This window comes from Chamaea fasciata, unplaced genomic scaffold (assembly GCF_029207755.1).
Source record: "Chamaea fasciata isolate MVZ Bird 193981 ecotype frontalis unplaced genomic scaffold, bChaFas1.0.hap1 SCAF_3, whole genome shotgun sequence".
Classification (NCBI taxonomy): Eukaryota; Metazoa; Chordata; class Aves; order Passeriformes; family Sylviidae; genus Chamaea; species Chamaea fasciata.
In genome coordinates this window covers 101,923,572-101,945,230 of record NW_027094088.1, presented here as the reverse complement: position 1 = coordinate 101,945,230, position 21,659 = coordinate 101,923,572, and the positions used below count along the sequence as shown (strand labels likewise).

At 36.8% G+C, this 21,659-nt stretch overlaps 1 protein-coding gene across 1 annotated transcript; it reads right to left on the bottom strand.

The window, feature by feature from the left end:
- Window positions 1-1,496: 1,496 nt before the first annotated feature.
- Window positions 1,497-21,206, bottom strand: DDX1 (DEAD-box helicase 1). Its single transcript, XM_066179946.1, has 26 exons — window positions 21,171-21,206; window positions 19,320-19,371; window positions 18,393-18,456; window positions 17,834-17,863; window positions 17,504-17,600; window positions 15,948-15,995; window positions 15,731-15,814; window positions 14,290-14,373; window positions 13,732-13,808; window positions 12,454-12,526; window positions 12,263-12,339; window positions 11,499-11,613; window positions 10,949-11,087; window positions 9,847-9,907; window positions 8,591-8,689; window positions 7,819-7,908; window positions 7,040-7,228; window positions 5,960-6,011; window positions 5,371-5,517; window positions 4,615-4,706; window positions 4,010-4,082; window positions 3,485-3,557; window positions 3,326-3,368; window positions 3,000-3,095; window positions 2,153-2,273; window positions 1,497-1,826 (listed from the first exon to the last, which is right to left on the bottom strand). Exons 1-26 carry the CDS (start codon window positions 21,184-21,186, stop codon window positions 1,696-1,698), a joined length of 2,223 nt encoding a protein of 740 aa, XP_066036043.1. The 5' UTR covers window positions 21,187-21,206; the 3' UTR covers window positions 1,497-1,695.
- Window positions 21,207-21,659: the final 453 nt, after the last annotated feature.

The following is a 21,659-nucleotide window of genomic DNA, read 5'->3' as shown; positions in this document are numbered from 1 at the left end:
TGCCCTGTACCTCCTTTATGCCTTTGAAGGCCTATCAGCAAAACCCTTTTGAAAGCAAGTATAAGTCAGGCCATTGTAGTAAATTCAGCTCCAGCACCAAGAAAATACAAATTTTAGGTAAAACTGACATGCCGAGGTTATATGCCTGAAGTAATTTTCATTTTTAGCATATTTTTTTCAGCCCTAAATAGTCATGATTTGTAATTCACTGAAGTTTGGATACCCAACAGCAAATCTTCTAAGATACCAGCACTTGAGAAATGTAGCAAATGTAGAATGTCACATTTCAACAAAAAGATCAACACTCCTAAGGCTTTGATTCCATCCATCCACCATCTCCCTGTGATTCAAAAATACTTCCCAAGATATATGTCTAAACTAGATGAAACTGATTTTAATCTCAGCTTCAACTGGTAAACATGAATGATCCGATTTCTTCTGTATCTAAATAATTTTATGCATTGCAATAAATTAATTGCAACTGGCTTATGGTTGACAGATTTCATTACTTTTGTCTGACAAGACCAATGCAACACATGACAGAACTTTTCTTCCCAAGCTCTAATAAGCATGTCATGTAAACTCCCCTCTCCTTGGGATCAAGTAATATCACAAATTGCTGTAAATGTAATGCTTTGTTTAAATTAATGAGAAATCTGTTTATTACAATCCCTGGGTCTCTCAGTCTGCCCTCTCCAGGTAACACTACAAACAATTATTTGCTCAACCTGAGTTTAAATTGTCACTGCTTTTTGCAAGTGGATGGAATGTTCTGTGAAAAGACTTCACAACAAAGGCAAAACTTCACTTGGATTTGTGGCTGTCTGGCATTCAATGACCGGAGATATTTGGAGGACAACTTGCAGGCAAAGTCACCGAACTTTCTAATTACCATTAGAAGAGTCACTAGAGGGAAAAAAGCTAAAAAGAAATTCCAAACCAGATTGCAGTAACTTTATATGAACAAATTCAACCTGTCTGAAAGCAGCATATGAGGCATTAAATACTTCAGCCAAAACTGCTGCATGAAAAAGCTTTTCCTGCAGTTTTATGAAATGGTTTGATACTCACATGGTACTCCCCTATAAATTCAACAGTGTTATAGAAATATTTATAACAATACTGCTTCAATACTGTACAATTCATTTCAGAAATTTAAGAATCATTAATTTTGATAAGTCTAGAACTACAGAATCAAAATGCAGTTATTAGCCTAGATGTAGGGGTTTAGGATAACAAAGAGCTTCAAACACATGCTTGAGATCTGGGTTTTTTTATTTAGTATCTTAAATGTAAGCTGTCTGAATGAATATGAATGTATCTTTAGTCAGCCCAGCACTAAAAATTTACAGTAGACAAATAATTATTTTTAAATATAAATAAATAGAAATATAAAACTCTCCTCCCAACTACTCTTGTACTTAAAATAAATTAAACCAGGCAAAGAATGATTCTGCAAATTAATCCTTTAAGGCAAAAAAAACCAAACAAAACCATTTCAGCTTTGACTTGTTTTATTTTATTAGGAGAACAGCTAACTCAAAGTTAACAGCGTTGAACACTCTGTTCCTCATGCAAGAATTATATTTAGTTTCAATCGTTTTCTAACTACTTCTTCTCAGAGACAGTATGTGATTTTTGCATTTGCAGGGCAGAGCATTTATTAACTCAAGCCTTCTCTCCAGAGTGGCACAATTAGAATGTTCTGAACAGCTGGTTAGGAAGATAGCCAAGATGCAAGAAAGATGTCTGAGCCTCCTTTTCAAGGGCAGCCAACTCTTGTACCGTAGGTGCCAGAATATCCACATGGCCTTTATACAGTCCACCTGCCAAAAGAGACAATCTAAATCACACATTCAAAGCCATTTTTCAGCAGCACTAACAATGCCCAACCACAGTCATTCAGAAAGTTAATTACTTTGTTAAAAAAAGCACAAACCAACCAAAACAGGTACACGCTCTTGTCACTCGCAACCCGTAGGCTCCATATAACTAATGCAGAAGCTAGCAAAGAACTAGCAGCTTTTTATAATCCATTTATTTATACTCTATTACTAATTTATTTATAACCTATTATTCTGTAGTTACACAGGAGACAAGCAGAAAGCTGAGTACTGCATAGCAAGGGAACTCGAGAGCAGTTCATTCTTACCGCCCAGAGCTCTTTTCTGCCCATATGTGACTTTCCCATCAAAATCATCCACCGGTACTTTTATGTCTGGCTCAACTTGGGCAATAGTGCAGTTCAAGTGTTCTTCAATCTCCCCCAGCAACTAAGAAAAAAAAACTCTAAGTACTCTTGTGGTCAAGACTAGTCAAACTAGTATTCTAAACAGTCACATTTGAGTAGTTCGGACAGGAATGGTACAGAGAACAATTTGGTCACAGATACGGAAGACTAACATGTTTTTATTACCTTGGACTATACAAGTTTATGTACAATTTCAGTATGGTTTTACCCTACCTAGAAGTCTTTATTTCATTCACTACCCTACTTGTATGAATGAGGCTACTTTATAATAAAGAGCCCATAGTCCAAGCTTATTTTTACCACAGATGAGGTGTATTTGCCTTTCTTTATTAGAGAAAGAAGGGAAGTATTGATTTTTAACATGCATTCATAGCTGGTATACAAATCCCAATGAAAACCTACTTAAGTGACAAGCTATTTCCAGGTTAGAGAAACAATAGTTTTAAGTGACAGTTTTACAAATCTAAACAGAAGTGCATAACTAACACCCTCTAAATCTTAACAGATTTTGGTTAGGAAGACTGTAAGGAAGCTGAACATACAACTTCAACAAAATTGGGTGGGAATATTAAAATAAGTTTTCAAAATTACACAACTTAGAGAACATATACCTTGAAAAGTTTTCTAATTTCTTCTTTAAATGGAACCAAAGGTTATAAACACCCTAACTTCAACTACACAGGTGAAACAAGAACTTCATTCCTGAGTCTTTTAGAGGAATTAGGGAACATTTAAGCAAAATGCTTACCTGCATCTCATTGTACCATATGGTACAACCACCTTCTTCCTTCAGTCTAGTGTTATAACACCCTTTTCCACGACTACTGCATACATGATACCAAACCTAGAAATAATGGAAAACAACTTCTAAACTTTGTGAAATAGAGTTTAGTACATTCATTTTGACTGATTATAGAATGAAAAAGAATTCAGGCATCTGTTTAACTTCTCCTTCAATTAAGCATGGACAAACAAGCAGTTTTTCAATGCAGGACAAGAAGGTCAGAGAGCAGCTGTGGACTGAACTTCAGTAAATAGTGTCTGTTCATCTTTGCTTTGGAGTATAATAATTACCTTTTCTTTCTCTTTTGCCACAAGGGATATTGCCAAACCCATCCTGAAATATCACGGGAAAAGAAAGGGAGAAATCTATTTCAGTAACTATTGCCACCTTGTGAAACAACAACAAAAAACACCAAGAAAACCTGGTGACTGCTCTGAACACACACGTACCTCTCAGCTCTGCCGACTCTCCCAATTCGATGAACATAGTTCTGTTTTTCATCAGGGAGTGTCACGTTGATAACTGTGTAAGACAGGCACAGTCCACAGAGAACACAAGATTTTTTTTTTTTAAAAAATATATGAGCTAAGGTCAGACATCTAAAATATGATTTTGATTGCAATTCCTCTCCTTAGCCTATGTACATACTTTACAGTCATTACAACAGTTACAGGTGTAACCCGCAATACCCACAATAAAGGCTCTCACTCTCCAGCTGCTTTCACCCTGGTTACTTTTTGGCAAGAATGGAAAACCGAATGAACAATTTCCAAAAATGCAGAACATTATCAGGTATTTGAGAACTTATGGTGAATAACCAAATTAAATATTGCCAAGTTTAAAAGCCTTTAACATCTATGTCTCTTAAATTTATGCTATAGGTCATATATTTATTTTAACTACTGGACAGGACTGCAAATATATTGAAGCTCCAGTGCAATTCAATAGCCTAAGTTTAAAGAACTATGTCTTACCATATGGAACGCCATGAATATCAATTCCTCTAGCAGCAACATCTGTGCAGATCAAGAAACGGACATCTCCTCTCTGCGAAAACAGAGTTGTAATGAAGTGGTGTACTAAATACAGCAAACAAAATCCCAAGCAATGAAACCACAGTCCTTTGCACTTACTTCAGCTTGAAGTCTCTGTACATTTAGGAACACTTCAAATAAAGCATGAATAACTTGGTGAATTTACATCTTTGTTTCTTCCCCCAACAGCATAAGGCAAGTAAAAGTCAATAAATGGCTTAATCAAAACTAAACTGAAATATTTTAACTTTTTTTTAAAGTAATCAAACACTAGAGACTTTAAAACCCAATGTAATTTTTATAGTTTAAAGTTGGGGTTTTATTTCAAAGTAAGCCCACTATCTTCTGAATTCAAACTCACAAAGATCATACTGATTACCAGTACTGACTTCCACCTACAGAAAATGTGCCTCACAATTTCAGGAAGTGGGACACAGAGCATTTGAGTGCAATGTAATTTAAATGGAGAACTAGGAACACAAATTAACATATGAATTCAGGTATTAGGAGGTGAGGAAAAAGCATTCAAGAATCTGCTGCATCACCTTAAATCTTTCCAGGTTTTGCTTTCTTTCTTGAGGTTTTCTATCACCATGGAGACAGACACATGAGAATTGATGTCCCTTCCTATCAGGGCCTGAAAGAATTTATATGCATTAATAACATCACATATAAATTATGACAGAACCATACAGAACTGGAAAAAATTTCATGGGCAAAAAATTTCACAAGCATTGGGGCAGAAAAAATACTCAAGATAAGTAGTGGAACAGTCTTTCTTGCTCCTCCCCAGAGCACTTCTGTGCAGGCATTTCTCCTTAATCTTTCCTGCTCTAAATTTCCCCATTTCTACAAATGTCTGTCTTCACCTTTCTCCTCACACATCCCTTTCACTGTTTGTGTTTTATTGCACATTTCTCCTTCTACGTCTTCTTATGTGTGAACATTTCTTTCCCTGTCTCCTGCCCTTACCAAAGTCTTAATTTTACTAGTATGTTTCAGCACAAGCACCATATATCTTCTCACTGGTTCAGATTTTGGTGCATGACGGGTTTCCATTTATTTCAGAACTATCTGAAACAGGTACAAGACAGTTCATTGCTTTCTTTCACAAAGGGCATCCCTGCAGCTGCCTGCTACAAACCCCTGAATTTTATGCCCAGTCAGTATGTAAAAAAACTGAAGCCAAATTTTATTTGTGCTGTGTCCCAGTACTGATGACCTCTATCACACAAATTTGGTGTTGAAAAAACACAGAAGTGAGAAAAGTGAGCTGAGTACGGTTGACATGAAAGCATTACCTCCGCCCTGTTGGATGAAGTATTGCTCCATATTATCACAGTCTATTTTAGTCCTGCAGAAAATAATGGCTTGGTCCATCTTGTGCTCTTTGATTGCCCGAACAGTGTATTCTCCTTTTAGGATTTTAATAGCTTCAGACCACATTTCTAAATAAAAATAGAGAAGTTATTTCACTTCAATTGTTTAAAAATATGAAGAACCTTTGAACTGCATACCTGAAGTTCTCCAGCCTTTGAATAAACAGGTAAACTTTTATTACTAGAGCAAGTTAGCTAAACCTTCAGTTTCTACCACTCCCCTCCATACTCCTGTGCTCCAAGGTAATAAAATACAGAAAGAACAAAAGCACTCAGAAGTTTCAGGTTGCTTGTACACACCAACAAACACTAGTCTACAAATCTGCAAAATATATATTCAAGTCTCTTTCCCACTTTCCAGGTACAGAAACACATTTCTCTTCAGGACTATGAGAATGTAGAAATAAAATTTTGGAGGAACATGACTCAAGACAAGTATCTACTACAATTTACCTTCACTTCAAAGCATTTACAAAAATTTCACAAATTACTTCTTAAAGTTGCTCATTACCTGGAGTGTTAGCGCCAGGTCGTGTATTGTCTTTTGCATGTACTTCATCAGTCTAGGAAAAACACAAACAAAAAAGCCCCTCAAGTCAGCAGTCCACTCTTCACAGAGAAATACTTAACTCTATTAACTTGTAACTAGGAAGAAATAAAAGTTTAAAAGTAATCTTAGCATTCTGTTCTCACACCAGCCAAGTTTACCTACCTTTAGCTAAAGGAAAGTCTTGTGTTTAGGCACACAAAACTTATTCATAAAAAAGGGCAAAAAAACAATTTATGTAGACACTGGATAGGAAACACTTTGCACAAAGAAGAATTAAAAAAACACCCAAACAAACCTGAATAAAGAGATATTGTAAAATATAGTTAAATCACATAAACAGTAGTTCCTTATCTTCTCCCCTATGCTAGGCTGAAACAGATAAAAACTTAAAATCCAAAAGAAATAAACATATACTAAGACTTTATGAAAAGGTACTAACATGTGACAAACAGAGGCTCCAGACAAAGAGGGATTAAGAAAACCTATAAACTTGTAACTGCATCAGAGCTGCCAAGAACAAAATATGGTTCCAGGTTATTCAGAACTTGAATATTAAAGACCTGAACAACCAGCACCTTCTCACATGAATTGGTGTCAGGTGACTGTAGAATCTAGAGACTCAAACGCTCAAATGCAGTCTGATATGAAATCCATTCCTGTAAAATCTACTGATCTCACAGGGGTTGGAGACACAACTACCATACAGAATGATCCATCTTGGCAGGTTTATGTCCTTCTGCCAAGTCAGAAAAGAGGAACTTAGTACTGTTAGGCCACGGACCATTAGCTGTGAAAAGAGTGAAAAAGCACAGTGCCATTGCTCTCTGGTGCAAATCAGACTGTTACTCTGTCAAGCTCTTCCTCGGCCATGTTTTTAATACTGAGCTGTTCTGAAACAGTGTTATGACATAACTGATACGATGCTGACTACCATGGAACAAACCATTTCAGATTAAGCTGTTTCAATAGCCTTCAACATTAGGTCCCTGTTCTGAAGGTTAAATAAGCAAACATGGACAAATAACCTCAATTTCCACTTACTCTGATATGATTCTTGCCAAGCCTTTCCCAGAGTTTATCAGCTTTGGGATTTACAGGCACAACTACATGGTGTACAGTTTCAGGGACAGAATCCTCTCCTTTCAAATCAACCCAGGTAGGAAAATGCATGATTTTTTCAGATAGTTTCTTCACATCAAAAGAATGCAGTGTTGCAGAGCACACAATCACCTGAGAAGAAAAGAGTCACATGGATACTACTGAAGATAAGATCCTCCCAGTCCAAAAAGGTGGGAGTAGAAGTGGATGAATGCTATGTAGTTGAATAGCATAATGTAGCACAGCAGAAAGCGTCTGGATTTCCTCATCATAGGAACCATTCAGCTGGCAAGAGTCAGGACACAAAATAAATTGCTTAACTATTCTCTCATAAAGAGCCAATACATCAGTAGGAAGAAAGTAAAACTATTGAAAGTTGATAAATCAAGATTATTAACACATTAGAAATCACAAATTATGTTGTCATGTTTTGCTATATTTATATATAAAATAATTCAAATTAAATTGAAAACTGCTGAATATTAGGCTTCAACATCTAGGATACTAAAAATACATTACCCACAGGCAATTACTGAACTCACTGAACACGTGTTAGTTTTGGACAAGAGATTGAGCAAATTCCACTTCAAAGAAGCATGCTTCATGTCAAATAATAGTCAAAAACTGAAAGCAGAGCACCATGCACTCAAAAAAAAAAAAATCCAAACAAATAAACAACAAAAAACTCCCCACAACAACCCCAAATCACAAACATTTTATACCTGAAGCCTCTTTCCATCTGAGGTTATCTGAGGAATCTGACTGTGGATCCTGTTTATGAAATCTGAATAACCTTGGAGAAGAAGGCCATCCTACATGGGGATGAAATAAAAGAGATGAAGCTGCAAATCTTCTCTCTCATTTCTCAGTCTTTACACTTGAGTTAGATAAGCAATATACTCCTACTCTCAGAAGTTCTTGCATTTAATGAGCTGGACAGGTCAATGCATGGCAGGGATACTACTACCAAGGAGAAAAAGCCCAGTAAAAATGTGGAGCATTTACACTATAGCTGCTGTGCTTCACAAGCAGCTCAGCAGCTACTTGTAGCTAACAGCCCAGGCATTTGATCTTTGTGAATATTTAGTTGTACTACAACAGATCAGAGAGATGCCCTTATTTCACAGTGACTTGAGACAGTGTTCACTGGCTTCAAGACCTGCTGGGTTAACTAACACTTATATTTTGTCTTTGTCCTTTGAGTTCCCGACAGGGACAGACTTCAGTACCTTGTAAATACAATTTGAAATATATTTTTCTATCAGAAAAATTCCAAACAGATTTAACAGAGAGACTATGAGGATAGGTGAAAAAAAAGTAGGTTACTATGGTTGCAAACAATGAGAGGATTAAGCTGGAACAGCCTACACATATTTAACTGTTCCAACTGAATTATCAAATACCACAGAACAATAATGTTTTAACTTTTTTTTTTTGCAAATATCATTTTGCATTTAAGAACAGAATTTAAGTAGCACTTAGTTCTCTACATACAGCTTCATCCAGAACCAGGAATCTAACTTGAGATAAATTAATCTTCCCCGTTGAGACCAAGTCATCCAGCCTTCCAGGAGTTCCAACAACAATATCCACCTATGAAGTTCATAAAGAGTATGGGTTGGTCCTGTAACTAACTAGAGGCATTAAAAGTTTTATCTAAGGTTAACATTATGAGACAATTATCAGTATAATGCTTTATCTTCTATTAATCATAACTTTATAAAATCCTACAGTAACTTGAGTTGGAGGGATCTCATGAGAACACCTGGTCTCCACTCCCCACCTTCACATGCAAACCAAGGACAATTTCCAAGTTACTTCAGGTAGCTGCCTAATACAATTTTCAGTACCCTTCTGGAAAGGGATCCCACAACTCCCTCTCTGGGCAACCTGCATTTTGGTTCTACAGTCATTTTACTAGCAGAATCTACCTTAGGGAGGAAGCCTTCCCTTATTTGGGAAGTGCTGCGCCCCTTTCTTCCTTCCTTGAACCCCAAGCTGTGTAATTTTGTTATCTAAAGCAAACAAACAGATTTGTTTTTAAATGGGGGTAAATTTTTCTCATGGTGGAAGGATACAAAGTCTGTAACTACACAAATAACTTAAAATTTTGCCAGACAGGAGGGTTCACAATCAAGAATTTAACATTCACATGGAAGTCGAATAATCTTCCAGTTCAAGTGGGCTTAACAGAAAATTTGTATTTTCGCAGCTAGAACTACTAGAAAATTTATCAATAGTGATGTGTTTTCACTTCCAAAAGTGAGTCTTAAATAAAAAACATGACCCTGTGACTCTGTTCTCCCTAAATTGTGATTGAATCAATTGTACATTCCATGCTGCTGAAAACAGACCGCTTCCCCTTATGTAGGACTGGTTTGTAGTGTAGGTTCATCTTGATAACTGCAGACTATTTTTATTCACAAAAACATGGAACAGAAGTTAATAGGAAAACTCTCTTGTTGGTTAAGGACTAATGGCAAACCATTACACCTTTATTTTAAGATTTTCAGGAATACTCAGGCTTCAACAGAATTAGCCCAAGTATTGTAAGTACTTGTATTGACATGGAAATAAAGGAACAACTGTGAGACTGGTGCAACATGAGCTTGCTATTTTTTTTTTTTTAACATATTTATTATTCTTATTACATAAGTTACCACCATTAATATCCTTTGGCAACATCATAAATTACTCAGAACACAAACTAATAAATCAATGAATGAAAATGATGAAAAAATACAACTTACACCTTGTTCCAGTACAGAGAGTTGATCTCTTGCAGCAACTCCACCAATAATTAGCAGTTCCCTAAAATTACATCAATGTATTTGACATTTACCCATTCATTTTCAGAAGGTACACTAAACATCTGTCTGAAGACTGATTCTTTTATTGATAGCTGACAATTAACAGCTCCGAACAATACTTTTAAGAATATAATAGGAAACATTAATTCTGAAATTCATCCTTTCACATGCAGTGTACTGTATTTCAATTCAAGTGAAAACTTTGTTACCAAACTGTATTTGAATGTGATTACTTTATCACTGTTGTATTAAACAAATTAGCACCTTAACCAATCTAATGTTACAAAAAAATGTTTCTTAATCTCAAAAATAATGTAACTTAGCTCAATAAAGTTTCCTGTGTCCTTGAAAGTTAGAAATGCAAATAACAGTAAACTAAATAAATCTTTCATTGTAGTTTGTCCATTTCTATTGCTTAGTCCCAGCAATTCCAGTAAATGCACTCTTATAAACAGATTGCTGTTTAGAATTGGCAGATGTTTATATTTTAGAAGCACAGTCAAGGCAGAGACAACTTAAAACCAAAACAGCTAATAGAAGATTCAATTTTCAGAATTGCATCTTCATAATTTGTCCTGTAAGCACATTAATTAAAGAGAGCAGACCCTGTATATAACTATTTGATGGAGATGAAAAACAAACTAAATGAGGGGGCAGAGGGAGACGGGGGCATAGGAAATACTTAGGAAAGAAGGGCAGTAAGCAAGTAATGTTTTTAGCCAAGCATGAGAAGTACTACACTAGTTGTCACTGATAATTAAAAAAAAAGCCTACCCACCAAATTTATTGTACAACAAAAGGGCAGTTCACAGATAAAACACACCAAAAACTCCCTAAGTGGTCTAACTGTAGTTGAAAAGTCAGAAATTTGGTTGGTAGCAGATGATTACTGATATTATTAGCAACACTGCAGATTATGCTTCACTTAGCTAAAAGGAGAACCCCCTACCCTGCCCATCTCCCCATGAAGTTACATCCATGGAAAATATATAACCTATATGTACCATATAACCATAAATGCAACTAACAAATTCACTATTACCTTAATTTGGGATTATCAACATATTTTTTGAACTGCTTCACATTGTTCAAAGTTTGTTCTGCCAGCTCTCTTGACGGTTCTACAATCAATGCCTTTGGAGCATTTGGAAGGTTCTGTGCTTGAACCACTTGCGCATTTCCTAAGTGGGGAAAAAAAAAATCACCATTAAGACAAACTACATTCCTATTCCGCAAGTTTTTACTGGAAAGAGATTTGGATTTTTTATTAGCAATTAAAACCTAATAATGATAAATGCTCCATTAGGAGGTGATGTAATTTCTCTCTCAATTATGAGTAACTTCAGAATAATGTTCAGAACCTACAAGCGGATGCACTGGTCTTGCAGGATAACCCATTCTATTCTGAGGCATAAAGACAACACACACATTTTTATGATAACACCGTTGAAAATCTTAGTTGGACTTCTCTTATCTGATGTACTTCTAAATTCAAAATATTAAAGACTATTGGTGTTTTAAGAGTAAGAAAATCTGGCATACTTCACAACCTGAGTACAGAAACAAGAGAAGTTGGTAGAAATCTAACCTACCTGAGTGTTGTGATTTTACAACACTACCCTCAGGAGCCTTGCAAAGACCAACATAGCCATCTTTTGGTGGAAACTTGAAATCTTCTTCACCAAAATTGAATTTCAATTCAGCATTCTAGGTTTCAAGAAAGTTGTGTCATACAAATAGATTCAAGAGACCACATAAAATGAGAAACAACTCAATAATGAACAAAACAGATAGACAAGGAGATAGGGGAGGTCTTGTCTTCTCCCACCTTATACATTCCTCTTCCCCAAGCTGCTGGAATTCAAAAAAACCTCAAACAAACCAAAGCGTTTTTTCTGAAGTTGTACATTTCTCTAACCACTGAAAGGTTTTGCTAAAATCTTTACTGCTTGAGAGACAGACTTACTCAGAAAGAAACAGTATTACATTACAGTAATGTTTGAGTTCAGAACAAGTGAAACAGGAAAGCTGACTTTCAAGCTATTTGCTTGTATCTGCCAAATGGCAGTATAGCAAAGTTTAATACAAAGAACATGGCACTGTTATTAGGAATTAGTTACCCATGCTGTTCTACCTATAAACTCAAGATTAAAATTTGAATTTAAACATTTAACTTAAGTGGTACTCAAAGCTAACACACACACAGTATTACTTCAGTAATGAATACTGGTAAACCAAAGAAAACTGACTTTACATGCACAACTGCAGGTGGCTATGCAAATTTTATGCTTAAATAGCTCATTAAGAAGCCCAGAAAAATTATAATCATCCTGGACATCTGTAATATTCCTGTTACCTTCAGTACACAAGCTGCAAAAAGTGCTTGGTTCCTTATATGTGCTGGGATTTCAAATGCAAGGCCAAGGTCCTTCCCTGGAAATAGGGTTAGTTCAGTCAGACTCTGCAAGTGTGAGAGTACCTCTCCCTCTCTCCTCCCCCACAGTGAAAATATCCAAACAAAATTCCAAAGAAAGAGAATAAACTCACCATTTTTGGAAAATTTTATTTGTCCTTTTTCTGTGTCCAGATAACATCCAATCGTATCATGCATAGTGAATTCCTGCAAAAAAAAGAGGTTTGTGAAGCTAAGACATTTTCAGTGCATTAAGAAGACTTAGTGCTTATATTCTGTCAGCTTTTAGTTTTCCCACCTCTCCCTAATAAATGCTGATTCTTGAGAGAAATCAAGCAAGTTCCATTTATTTTAGTAAGATCGCTGTAAATAGAACACATTTTTATTTGAACACAAGTCTTCAGTAAACTCTCCAGTTGAGCTTAGATATTTAAACATTTATTGTTGCTTTAAATTTACTTCAAAAACCAAACACAACGACAAATTTAAATAATTTACCTGGAAGTATTTTGCATTATGGAAAAGCACATTAGCCATGTATTTAATAGTCAATGTAAATCTAAGCTTAGAACACCAAACATGGCATCAGAAACCTGTATTTTAACTATAATAAAAGACTAACTCGAAGATGACACTATATGCATGTTATGTATACTTAAGTTCTTTGTTTAAATATCTTGAAATTTGTTAAAGGTGTTCAATAACATTTATGTATTATAAAGTGCTTCTAATCAAGAGTCACTATTTAACAAGCTACAGCAGTCGTAAGAGTTGCCAGTTTTATGACATTGAGTTCACTATTACCACAAAAAGACTTGAGTTTCTGCTGTAATATTCATTTATAAAAATTATGTTTAAACATCTCAATTCTACTGCTACACTACCCAAAAAACACTACAGACATTCCCAGCAGACACTTCAGAAATGTACATTAAGATAATGGCAAACCCAACTCAATAGTCAGAAGTAGCGCTAACTACTATGTCTTAATAGCAATTAATAATACATTTTGACAGATTACAGAGTTGTGCTATTACTTCTATTTTAATTTTTAGTAAACAGAATACAATGCTGTCACTTGGATGTTCACAATGTATCCAGAGAGGTTGATCTATTTAAGCTAAAACTGAAGTAAGTCAAGACAAATCTTAAGAGGTCAGTAAACCGTTAATCTGTAACACATAGCAGAATTTTAACTTCTAAATAAGAATAGATACAATTGCAGTCTAACCACTATCACGTCTCAAGCTTATAACTGCTTTTGTTTAATCTCTTAATAAGATTTTAAACAAAAACACTTCAATGTTCCATTGTACTTTTGCTCAGTGAGCACTACTTCAAAAGACAGTTGATTGTAACAGCACTAACATGCAAAACTTCTAATATTTCTACCAAATGCAATTCAAGCTTACCTCACCATAGCTGTCAAATTGCTTGTTGTGAGATTTCTTACCAGTGCCACCAAAGCCAAAGCCAAATTTATCAGTGCCTAAAGACAAGACAATAGGCTTTTATCTTTTGGTTGACAGCTTATGCTTTTTCCTCTTGGTATTAGCAACTGAAATCTCCAACACTACCACATAAACAAATAATACACAGTGCTAAGTAAAGATTTCTGATCCAGATGTACACCAAACTAGTACTTTTGCAGCAGTACATTTAACTATTTTACTAGTCTCCAGTCATCTTCATATAAAAAAAAAAAAAAAAAAAAAAAAAAAAAAAAAAAAAAAAAAAAAAAAAAAAAAGAAGAAAAGGACATATAAGGCAAAAAGTCACAAAGGACAAGAAAACACTGCCACCACCAAAGACCTGCCCTTACAGGAAGCAAAATAGTTACACAAAACACTTTCAACTCTCTGATATTAGGATCCTTCCCAAGGAGTCCATTCTCTGCAACACCAGAACAAGATTCCACCCATTCCATGTAAATATAAAACTACCTATAGGTTCTTCAACAGGAAACTCACCCAGATCTAGTGAAGCCTGCATAGTTGACCAACCAACTCTGCACAAACCTTGGTCATGACAGGAAACTTCATAGTAGTATTTTCCTTTAAAAGAAAAAGAAAGGCTCTAATACAATACCCAAATTCATTAAGCTGGTACAGTCTTGCTCCTTCCAAGCCCATACAAATCTAACATTCCCAGTCCTGCTAAAAGTGTCATAAAATCCCCTACTGTGTTTGTGTGAAAAGGTTGTGTGTGTACCTATGTATATAATGAAGAAGGAGCAGACAAAAGAGACAAAGTACCCGCTGAAAGGTAGTGTGTGAAAGGCTCTAAAGGAGTGACAAGTAAGAGAGAATATGCATACCCTACTGAATGCACAGGAACTGATAAACTCAGGACATGAGGTTCTGCAGAATCAGTACCAGACCACCAGAGCATGCCCCAGCATCAACAACTGCCTGTGCCCCTTGATGCATATCCAGCTGGCTGTCATGTACATAGAGTCTACAGAATTATCTGCACACCCCATGAAAGGAGACTGTTTAGGGTCTTTCTGAACACACACCCAGAACCACTGCAGTATCAGGATGACTCTGCTTCTAAGTCAAGTGTTAGCATTGACCTCTTGACTATTGCTACAACCACAGAACCATGAAATTTTTGCATGCACACATCTGGTTGAAGTCTGTGAGGAAACAACTCAAAGCACTGTGTGCTTAGCCATTTCCTAAAAATAAATGCATTCTCATGAATGTTAGTTATGATTCTGCCTCCTCCAACTCAGTCTCCTATTGATGCCTGAAGATTTTTATTTCTATGTATACTTTGTGTATTTGTTGCTTAGTAGACTGTTAAATGTCTAGGTATAACTTCTAGTACTTTTCCAGCTTTCTTTCCCACAGTGAACAAACTTTTTGATGCATTCCTAAAATCTTGTTTAATCTTGCTTATTAGTTTACCAATGATATTTTATTTTGTACCATGTATTGTAGACATCATAAAGGTAGAGTCAGAAGACCAGGGGAGAAGACTCCAATGGGGCAGAACTCAGCAGGGAGGTTTACCTAACCAACTGCTCCTCTAACTGGACAATATTGGCTGGATATTCTAACTGCCCAATCTTATAAAATTGTATGAATCTAATTTGGGGTGTGGTTTCCACCACACTGTGTACCTGAAGGCTTTCAAGTAAAAATTGGCTTTCCTATTATCATTTTAACATTGTTTGGGAAGGTTTTTGTTCTACTTCCAGGCATCACTATCAGGGAAAAAGTAATTAACAACACAAGGAGAGCAAAACAGGGCTATTTGTCATTTCCAAATCTTAAGCTACTAAATTTGGTCAGATGGATAGAAAGTTTTTAATGCAACCACCTACGTTAACAATGGCTGACAAGCAGGTATTTCAGCTGAAACTTTTCTAGAACAGTAACACAAAACACATCACTTTACATCTACCTTTCGTCACGCCTCTAGTTGCTCTGCATCCATGCCATTCTTTTATCTCTCTGCTTTGACAACACAGGCCATCCGATCCAATTGCTGAAAATTACGAGACAGTTTTAGTTAAAGAAATTGCCTAACTGCTCTTAGAATAAAATTTTATGCATGCTTTCCTCTAGTTTATTCTTTTTTACCAAGCAAATATTCTCAAGTGAACAGCAGGACTACTCACCAAAAGCTGATCCTCTGTCATAGGGGTTCATTTGCCATTTATTGAGCACTAAGTTTGAAAGAAAGTAACAGAAAAAGCATTAAATCAACAAAGCAAGCCTGAAAACCTCAAATTAGAAGTTCAAATTGTTTCTACAGTGTTTGGCTTGGTTTTTCTTGGAAATAGCTTTGTTCCAATGAAATTCATATGAGATCAAAATGAAGGCCTACAATCTGAAGGAGGGGCACAAATGCTTAATGCAAAGGTATTCTATGGAAGTTCAGATTATTCCATTAAGGAGAACACAGATTAAGTTACCTAAAATGCAATCAAAAACAATGAAGACTTTTATAAAATAAGGCAGTTTCACACAACCACAATCAAATTCAGATAGAAAATATTCAAAACTATACTAAGAACAACAAATTTGAAATGCATTATTTGCCATTTCTGTTCCAAGCTTACATTAAGGTATTTTTCAGGCTGTAAGTTAAAATGCCATTACTAAGGAGCTAAGATACATGTACACAGAATTTCTAACTTCATTTTTCACATGCCCAACAACATGCTGTAATAAAATCCATACATGATAATAAAAGATGTCATTTCAAATTAGGTTTACTGAGTGTATTTGTGTATTCATATTACATTCTCTCAAGGAGGATTTTATTTTAACTTTTTTTCTTTTTTTTTTAATGTTGACTTTACTGTCACCAGTGTAGCAGTGGTTATAATGATGACAACTTCTATAACGTCTTCAGAACATTGTTTGTGCATTGTTTGTGCACTGTTTGTGTACTTACAGAAAACTCAATCTTACCAATACCACAGACTGGACATGGCTATTGGCTTTATAGTTCCAAGCTTAATTAAATGGATGTACAATAGACTCTCAAATACTGTGAAGATATTATCATGGCTACAATCCATTCCATTTGGCTGAGTTCTGGCCCTGCACATTTCCTGCTAATTCAGCGTTTACTAGAACAAACTGTAGCAACCCAAGACGTTGCTATTCAATTCCAAACCTAGGCAGGTACCAAAAGCAATACAACAGCTCTACTCAGCACACCAGAATTGAAAGATCCTACACTGTTACCCCAGCCACATAAAAATATGTTTGAGCCTAGAAGAGCTTTCTGCTCAAGCTCACTTAAGAGACCCAAACCAACTCCATGGTACCACAGCTGGTCTCACCTATTCCTGCAACAGAAAGATGTTTTAAACTTCTTTTAAGGTGGATATCACCACCATTTCACATCTCACAAGACTTTAACCTAGTATGGCTTTCAGAAGAATGCTGGAAAGCAAGGTGTGGATCAGCCAGCCTCAAGCTGAAAACAAGAGCATTACTAAGAGTCTGCAGTCAGATGCACACCAGTTCTTTCCATGATTCCACCAGTAAATTCATATTCACCGTTTAATAAATCACTGAATGATGATATTCTAGTTACATTATCTCAAATTATGGAAAAAAAACCCTTATAGAATGGCAGGTAAATGTTGCTCTTAAAAGTAACAAAATCAACATGAGTTAGAAAAGTTTAGAATTTAAGGAGTGTGACATAAAAACTTACCTGCCCCTCCAGTTTTAATAGTGGCTTTTCCCTTCTTGCCTTCCATTTGGTCTTTCAGTGTTTCATAAACAATCTGGATAACTGGAATGCTGAAAGCCTAAAATGAAAAGTTACTTTTATTTACAAGTTATACACTTATTTCCACCCTTGTTTTCAGGTGCAATACCCACAGCTAGAATCGCTAAAATGCATTCCTACGTGTATGTTGGTAAAGACTATTTTCAGTAATGTTTCAACACAGATACACATTCTCTCTACATATATGCATACACAACATCTCTCACCACTTAAAGACTTCTACCTCCTGCTAACTTAAATTTTATTACTTACACCAGTTTTTCCACTCCCGGTTTCAGCAGCCTATAGGAAGAAAAATACAAGAGTTTAACCAGGACTGTAAGGACTGCTCTAGAATTCTATTTTGATAAACTACATTTATTTTTTAGGAAGTATTATTTTGGTTTATGGAATCAAGAACAGAGAGATCCCTAAAAGACACGATGAACAAGGCATACTAGTCTGATACTTACAAGGTTATTGATACTGCAGCATTGGCTTAGGCAGTATCAGCCATGCTCCATACAGAGCTGTGTCAGGTATTTACAGACAAAAGGAGAGTATGTGAGATCAGACAGCCCTCATTCATGCAGCAGTGCCTGTCAAGAAGTCAAAAAATAAAGCCTCCTACCCACAGATTTCACTTGCAAGAACGGCTGGAAAAACACCAGGAATTCAAAGCAGCTTTTACCTGAAGAATATACTTTCTGTTAAAGTAGGACAGGAGAGCTAGTCTAACTACAGACCTATCTGGAAAGAACAAAAATTCACCACACAACCAACAATTAAAAGACACAGGATTTCGATGAATAAGGCTACCCTGCATACATACCATAAGTACATCACCACCTCCCAAGATCAACGGGATGGACTCTGCTTGGATATCTGTAGGGAGACTACAGAAAAGAACACATTAATACAAGGTAATGTTCTACGTAAGTTGAAAAAGAATTTTTTACTTATATAGAAATTTACAGAAACCATAGCCATCTACAAGGTAAAGTAGGTAACTGCTATTCCTCCTAGCTTGAAGCAGATTCAGCTGCACCTTGATAAGAGGCTCCATCTCATATCACTATGCTAAACTATAAAAGAAACTTATTAACTATATATTCCTTGTCTTCCTCTCTTTAAGTTAGTTTTTCTTTAAAGCAAGCCCTTATTTACGTGATTCCTGTTCAAAACTGGAGAAGGAATTAAAAATAACTAAACGTAACCAGGATTTCCAGACAATCACAGCTAATCAATACCATTTATATGAGAAGAACTACATACGTTAAGTTTGTCCATATTGACCACATTCTGAATGACAATTCGAAACAAACTCTGAAGAAAGAACATTTTGGCCAAACAAGTAACCAAACATAAGAATAACAACATTTTTAGGAGACTGACACACAAGCATTAAGTTCGAAAAACAGAGTCATAGACCACAGTCTGGAAAACGTACTAAACTAGCATCATTTATGTGACAGTATTTCATCTAATAACCCCATGATATATCGTAAATAATCCAGAGGCACAGAGCCTTTTGTGAAACAAAACAAGTGAAGCATAAGAAGTCGTGCTCTGCTTATCCAAGTTTAAATGTTATCACTGCAGCCACAGTTTGTATTTTTCAGTCCTTCACATTACAGAGAAGTGCAATGCCAGAGGAAAACACACATCCACTTTGCTTTAATGTGACAGCAGAGGTGCTTTAACAAACATGTCATACATTGCTGAAAGGCAAATGAGAGCTTGCCACACTCCTACTTACAGCCAGTCCATCTCCTCCACAGCTTGAGCGATCTCAGGCATAACACCCATTTCTGTAAGACAAGTAAAAAAGGATCAAGCAGTGTTATTAACCTCACATTGCCCAAGCATCCACACTTCCAGCTACAGACAGAACCAGGGAAAACCACTCTTTCTGGCAACAGCATGTGCAGCCTTCACACCCACTGACAGAAATGTTCTACCTTTCCCACAGGCAGCTTTGAGAGCTGTCCCCACCTAGAGCAGAGTAAGTCAGGCATATACAGGGGCAGGTACAGACACAGCAGCAAAGCAAACACACTGGGAACAGAGAACCAGTTCCAGGGCAAGGAACTTATCTTTGCACCTTTAAGGAAACTGCCTATGCAGACAACAGGGAAGGCTTTGTTAACCACAAATGGCCAACTTTCTCTATGGTTGAGTAGCAAACAGTAGAAAAAACCTGTATCCTACAAGGACCAAATTTTGTCTGACCTACTTATAGCATGTACAATAAAAAGACAATGCTTTCATTTTGATAAAGTTATTAATTACCTTCACTTTGAAAGGTTTTTTTTCTTGGATAGCCCTTCTGGCAAACTCATATCAAGGTCTGATGGTTTACCTCAGACACAAGTTAAATACAGAGCAAAACGCCTGCATGTTGATAAACAAATCCTCCACATTTAAAAAGGAAAACGAAAGGAACCTGCAGCTATTCAATACAGGCAAGAGCAAAGTGGATCCCAGGCAACTCAAATGATGGTAGCACACCATCAAAATAACAGTTTATCTGCTGGTCATCTCTTTGGGTACATAAGGTTACTCTCAATCAATTCCTTCAACTATAAGCATGCACCAAGCAGAGGTTTTACACACGGTGTTTCACACACAGCATGCACAAGGACACACACTGAGCTGAGCTACTGCAGATGGGTGTGTGCAGCCAAAAAGTGTTTTTCCATTTGCTATAATAAAAATGCTGTAAGAAACGTGTTTTATTAGTAATGTAATTTCAGGAAATTTTAATATTTTCAAGCACTAGCCTGTACTTCTACAAAAGCTGGCAATCTGCACAAGCAACAAAGCCAACAGCAATCAAAATCAATTCCTACTGATTGCAAGTTAGAAACTAATCCATACATATTTTTTCCCATATACTTCTAACTCACACAGTTTAATTCAACATAAATTACAAGAATTGAATCAAACAGTGACACCATAACATTTTCCTCAACTCCATCCAAATTAATCCTGCTGTATAACATCTAAACTGTTCTCTAGATCTCGGGAAGAAGCTTCAGCATTGTCCCCCATGGTAAGATGCAAAGTTCAGTTAAAAGGAACAAATTAAAAATCCCACAAACATTGAAACTTTACAGAGCTCTGACCTTGGCTGGCTGCCTATTTCTACAAATATCTGAAAGGGGACACTAAGAGTGATGCTTCCTCCTTTAATAGTAAGCTTTTGGATTACAGTATACTATTACATACACATATAGAGTTTATATAGTATATATATTTTGCACCAACCAGAGCTTCTCTTATAAAAAGCCAGTTATTATCCACTGCTATACAGAAAACAATTATGATAAACCTCCTGTTACTGAAACCAGTCACCATAAGGAATGATGCTGTAAAACCATTCCGATAACCACTTCTCACAGCCTAGAGAAGCCCGACGACACGGGGACAGGCGCATACATCCCCCACAGGCCTCGCAACCTCCAGCCTGATACACAGTCAGCCACACTCTACCGCGGGCCAGGCCGGGAGGGCGGCCCGAGGAGCTTCCCCCGGCGCCGCAGGGAGCCCGGGAGCCGGCGGGCAGAGGCGAGAGGCTCCCTCAGGGCCGAGCCCCCGCGACACGTACCCGAGAACGCCGCCATCTTGGCCCTGGGAGCACGCGAACACCGCAGGGCGCAGGCGCGCAGCCCGGTCGCCGCTTTATGGGGCCGGCTGGGCGCAGGAGCCGCCGCGCCGCGCGTTCCGCCCCGGCCCGTGCGCGCCCCCCGGGTATTGGCGACCAAAAGCGACTCAGAGACACAACAAACGCACCGAGGTATGTCTTAGACATACGCTAATAGCGATACGGTATTATCCAATTTTCACAAAAGTTTCCCCAAGTTCTGCACCATCTTGTTCTAGTGTAACTTCTAGTGACATTAAACGCGAGAATCTCCGGGGTTCTGGAATAAAAAAAAAAAAAAAAAAAAAAAAAGAGATTACAAGTACAGAAATGTAGCTTCTACAGTTACATCACAAACCAATGGTGCATTTGTCTGCTAAGTGGAAGGCACAGTATAAACTATTGCCTACTGCTTTCCATTGTGAAACACAGCTTCAATCTTTCCAAAGACAG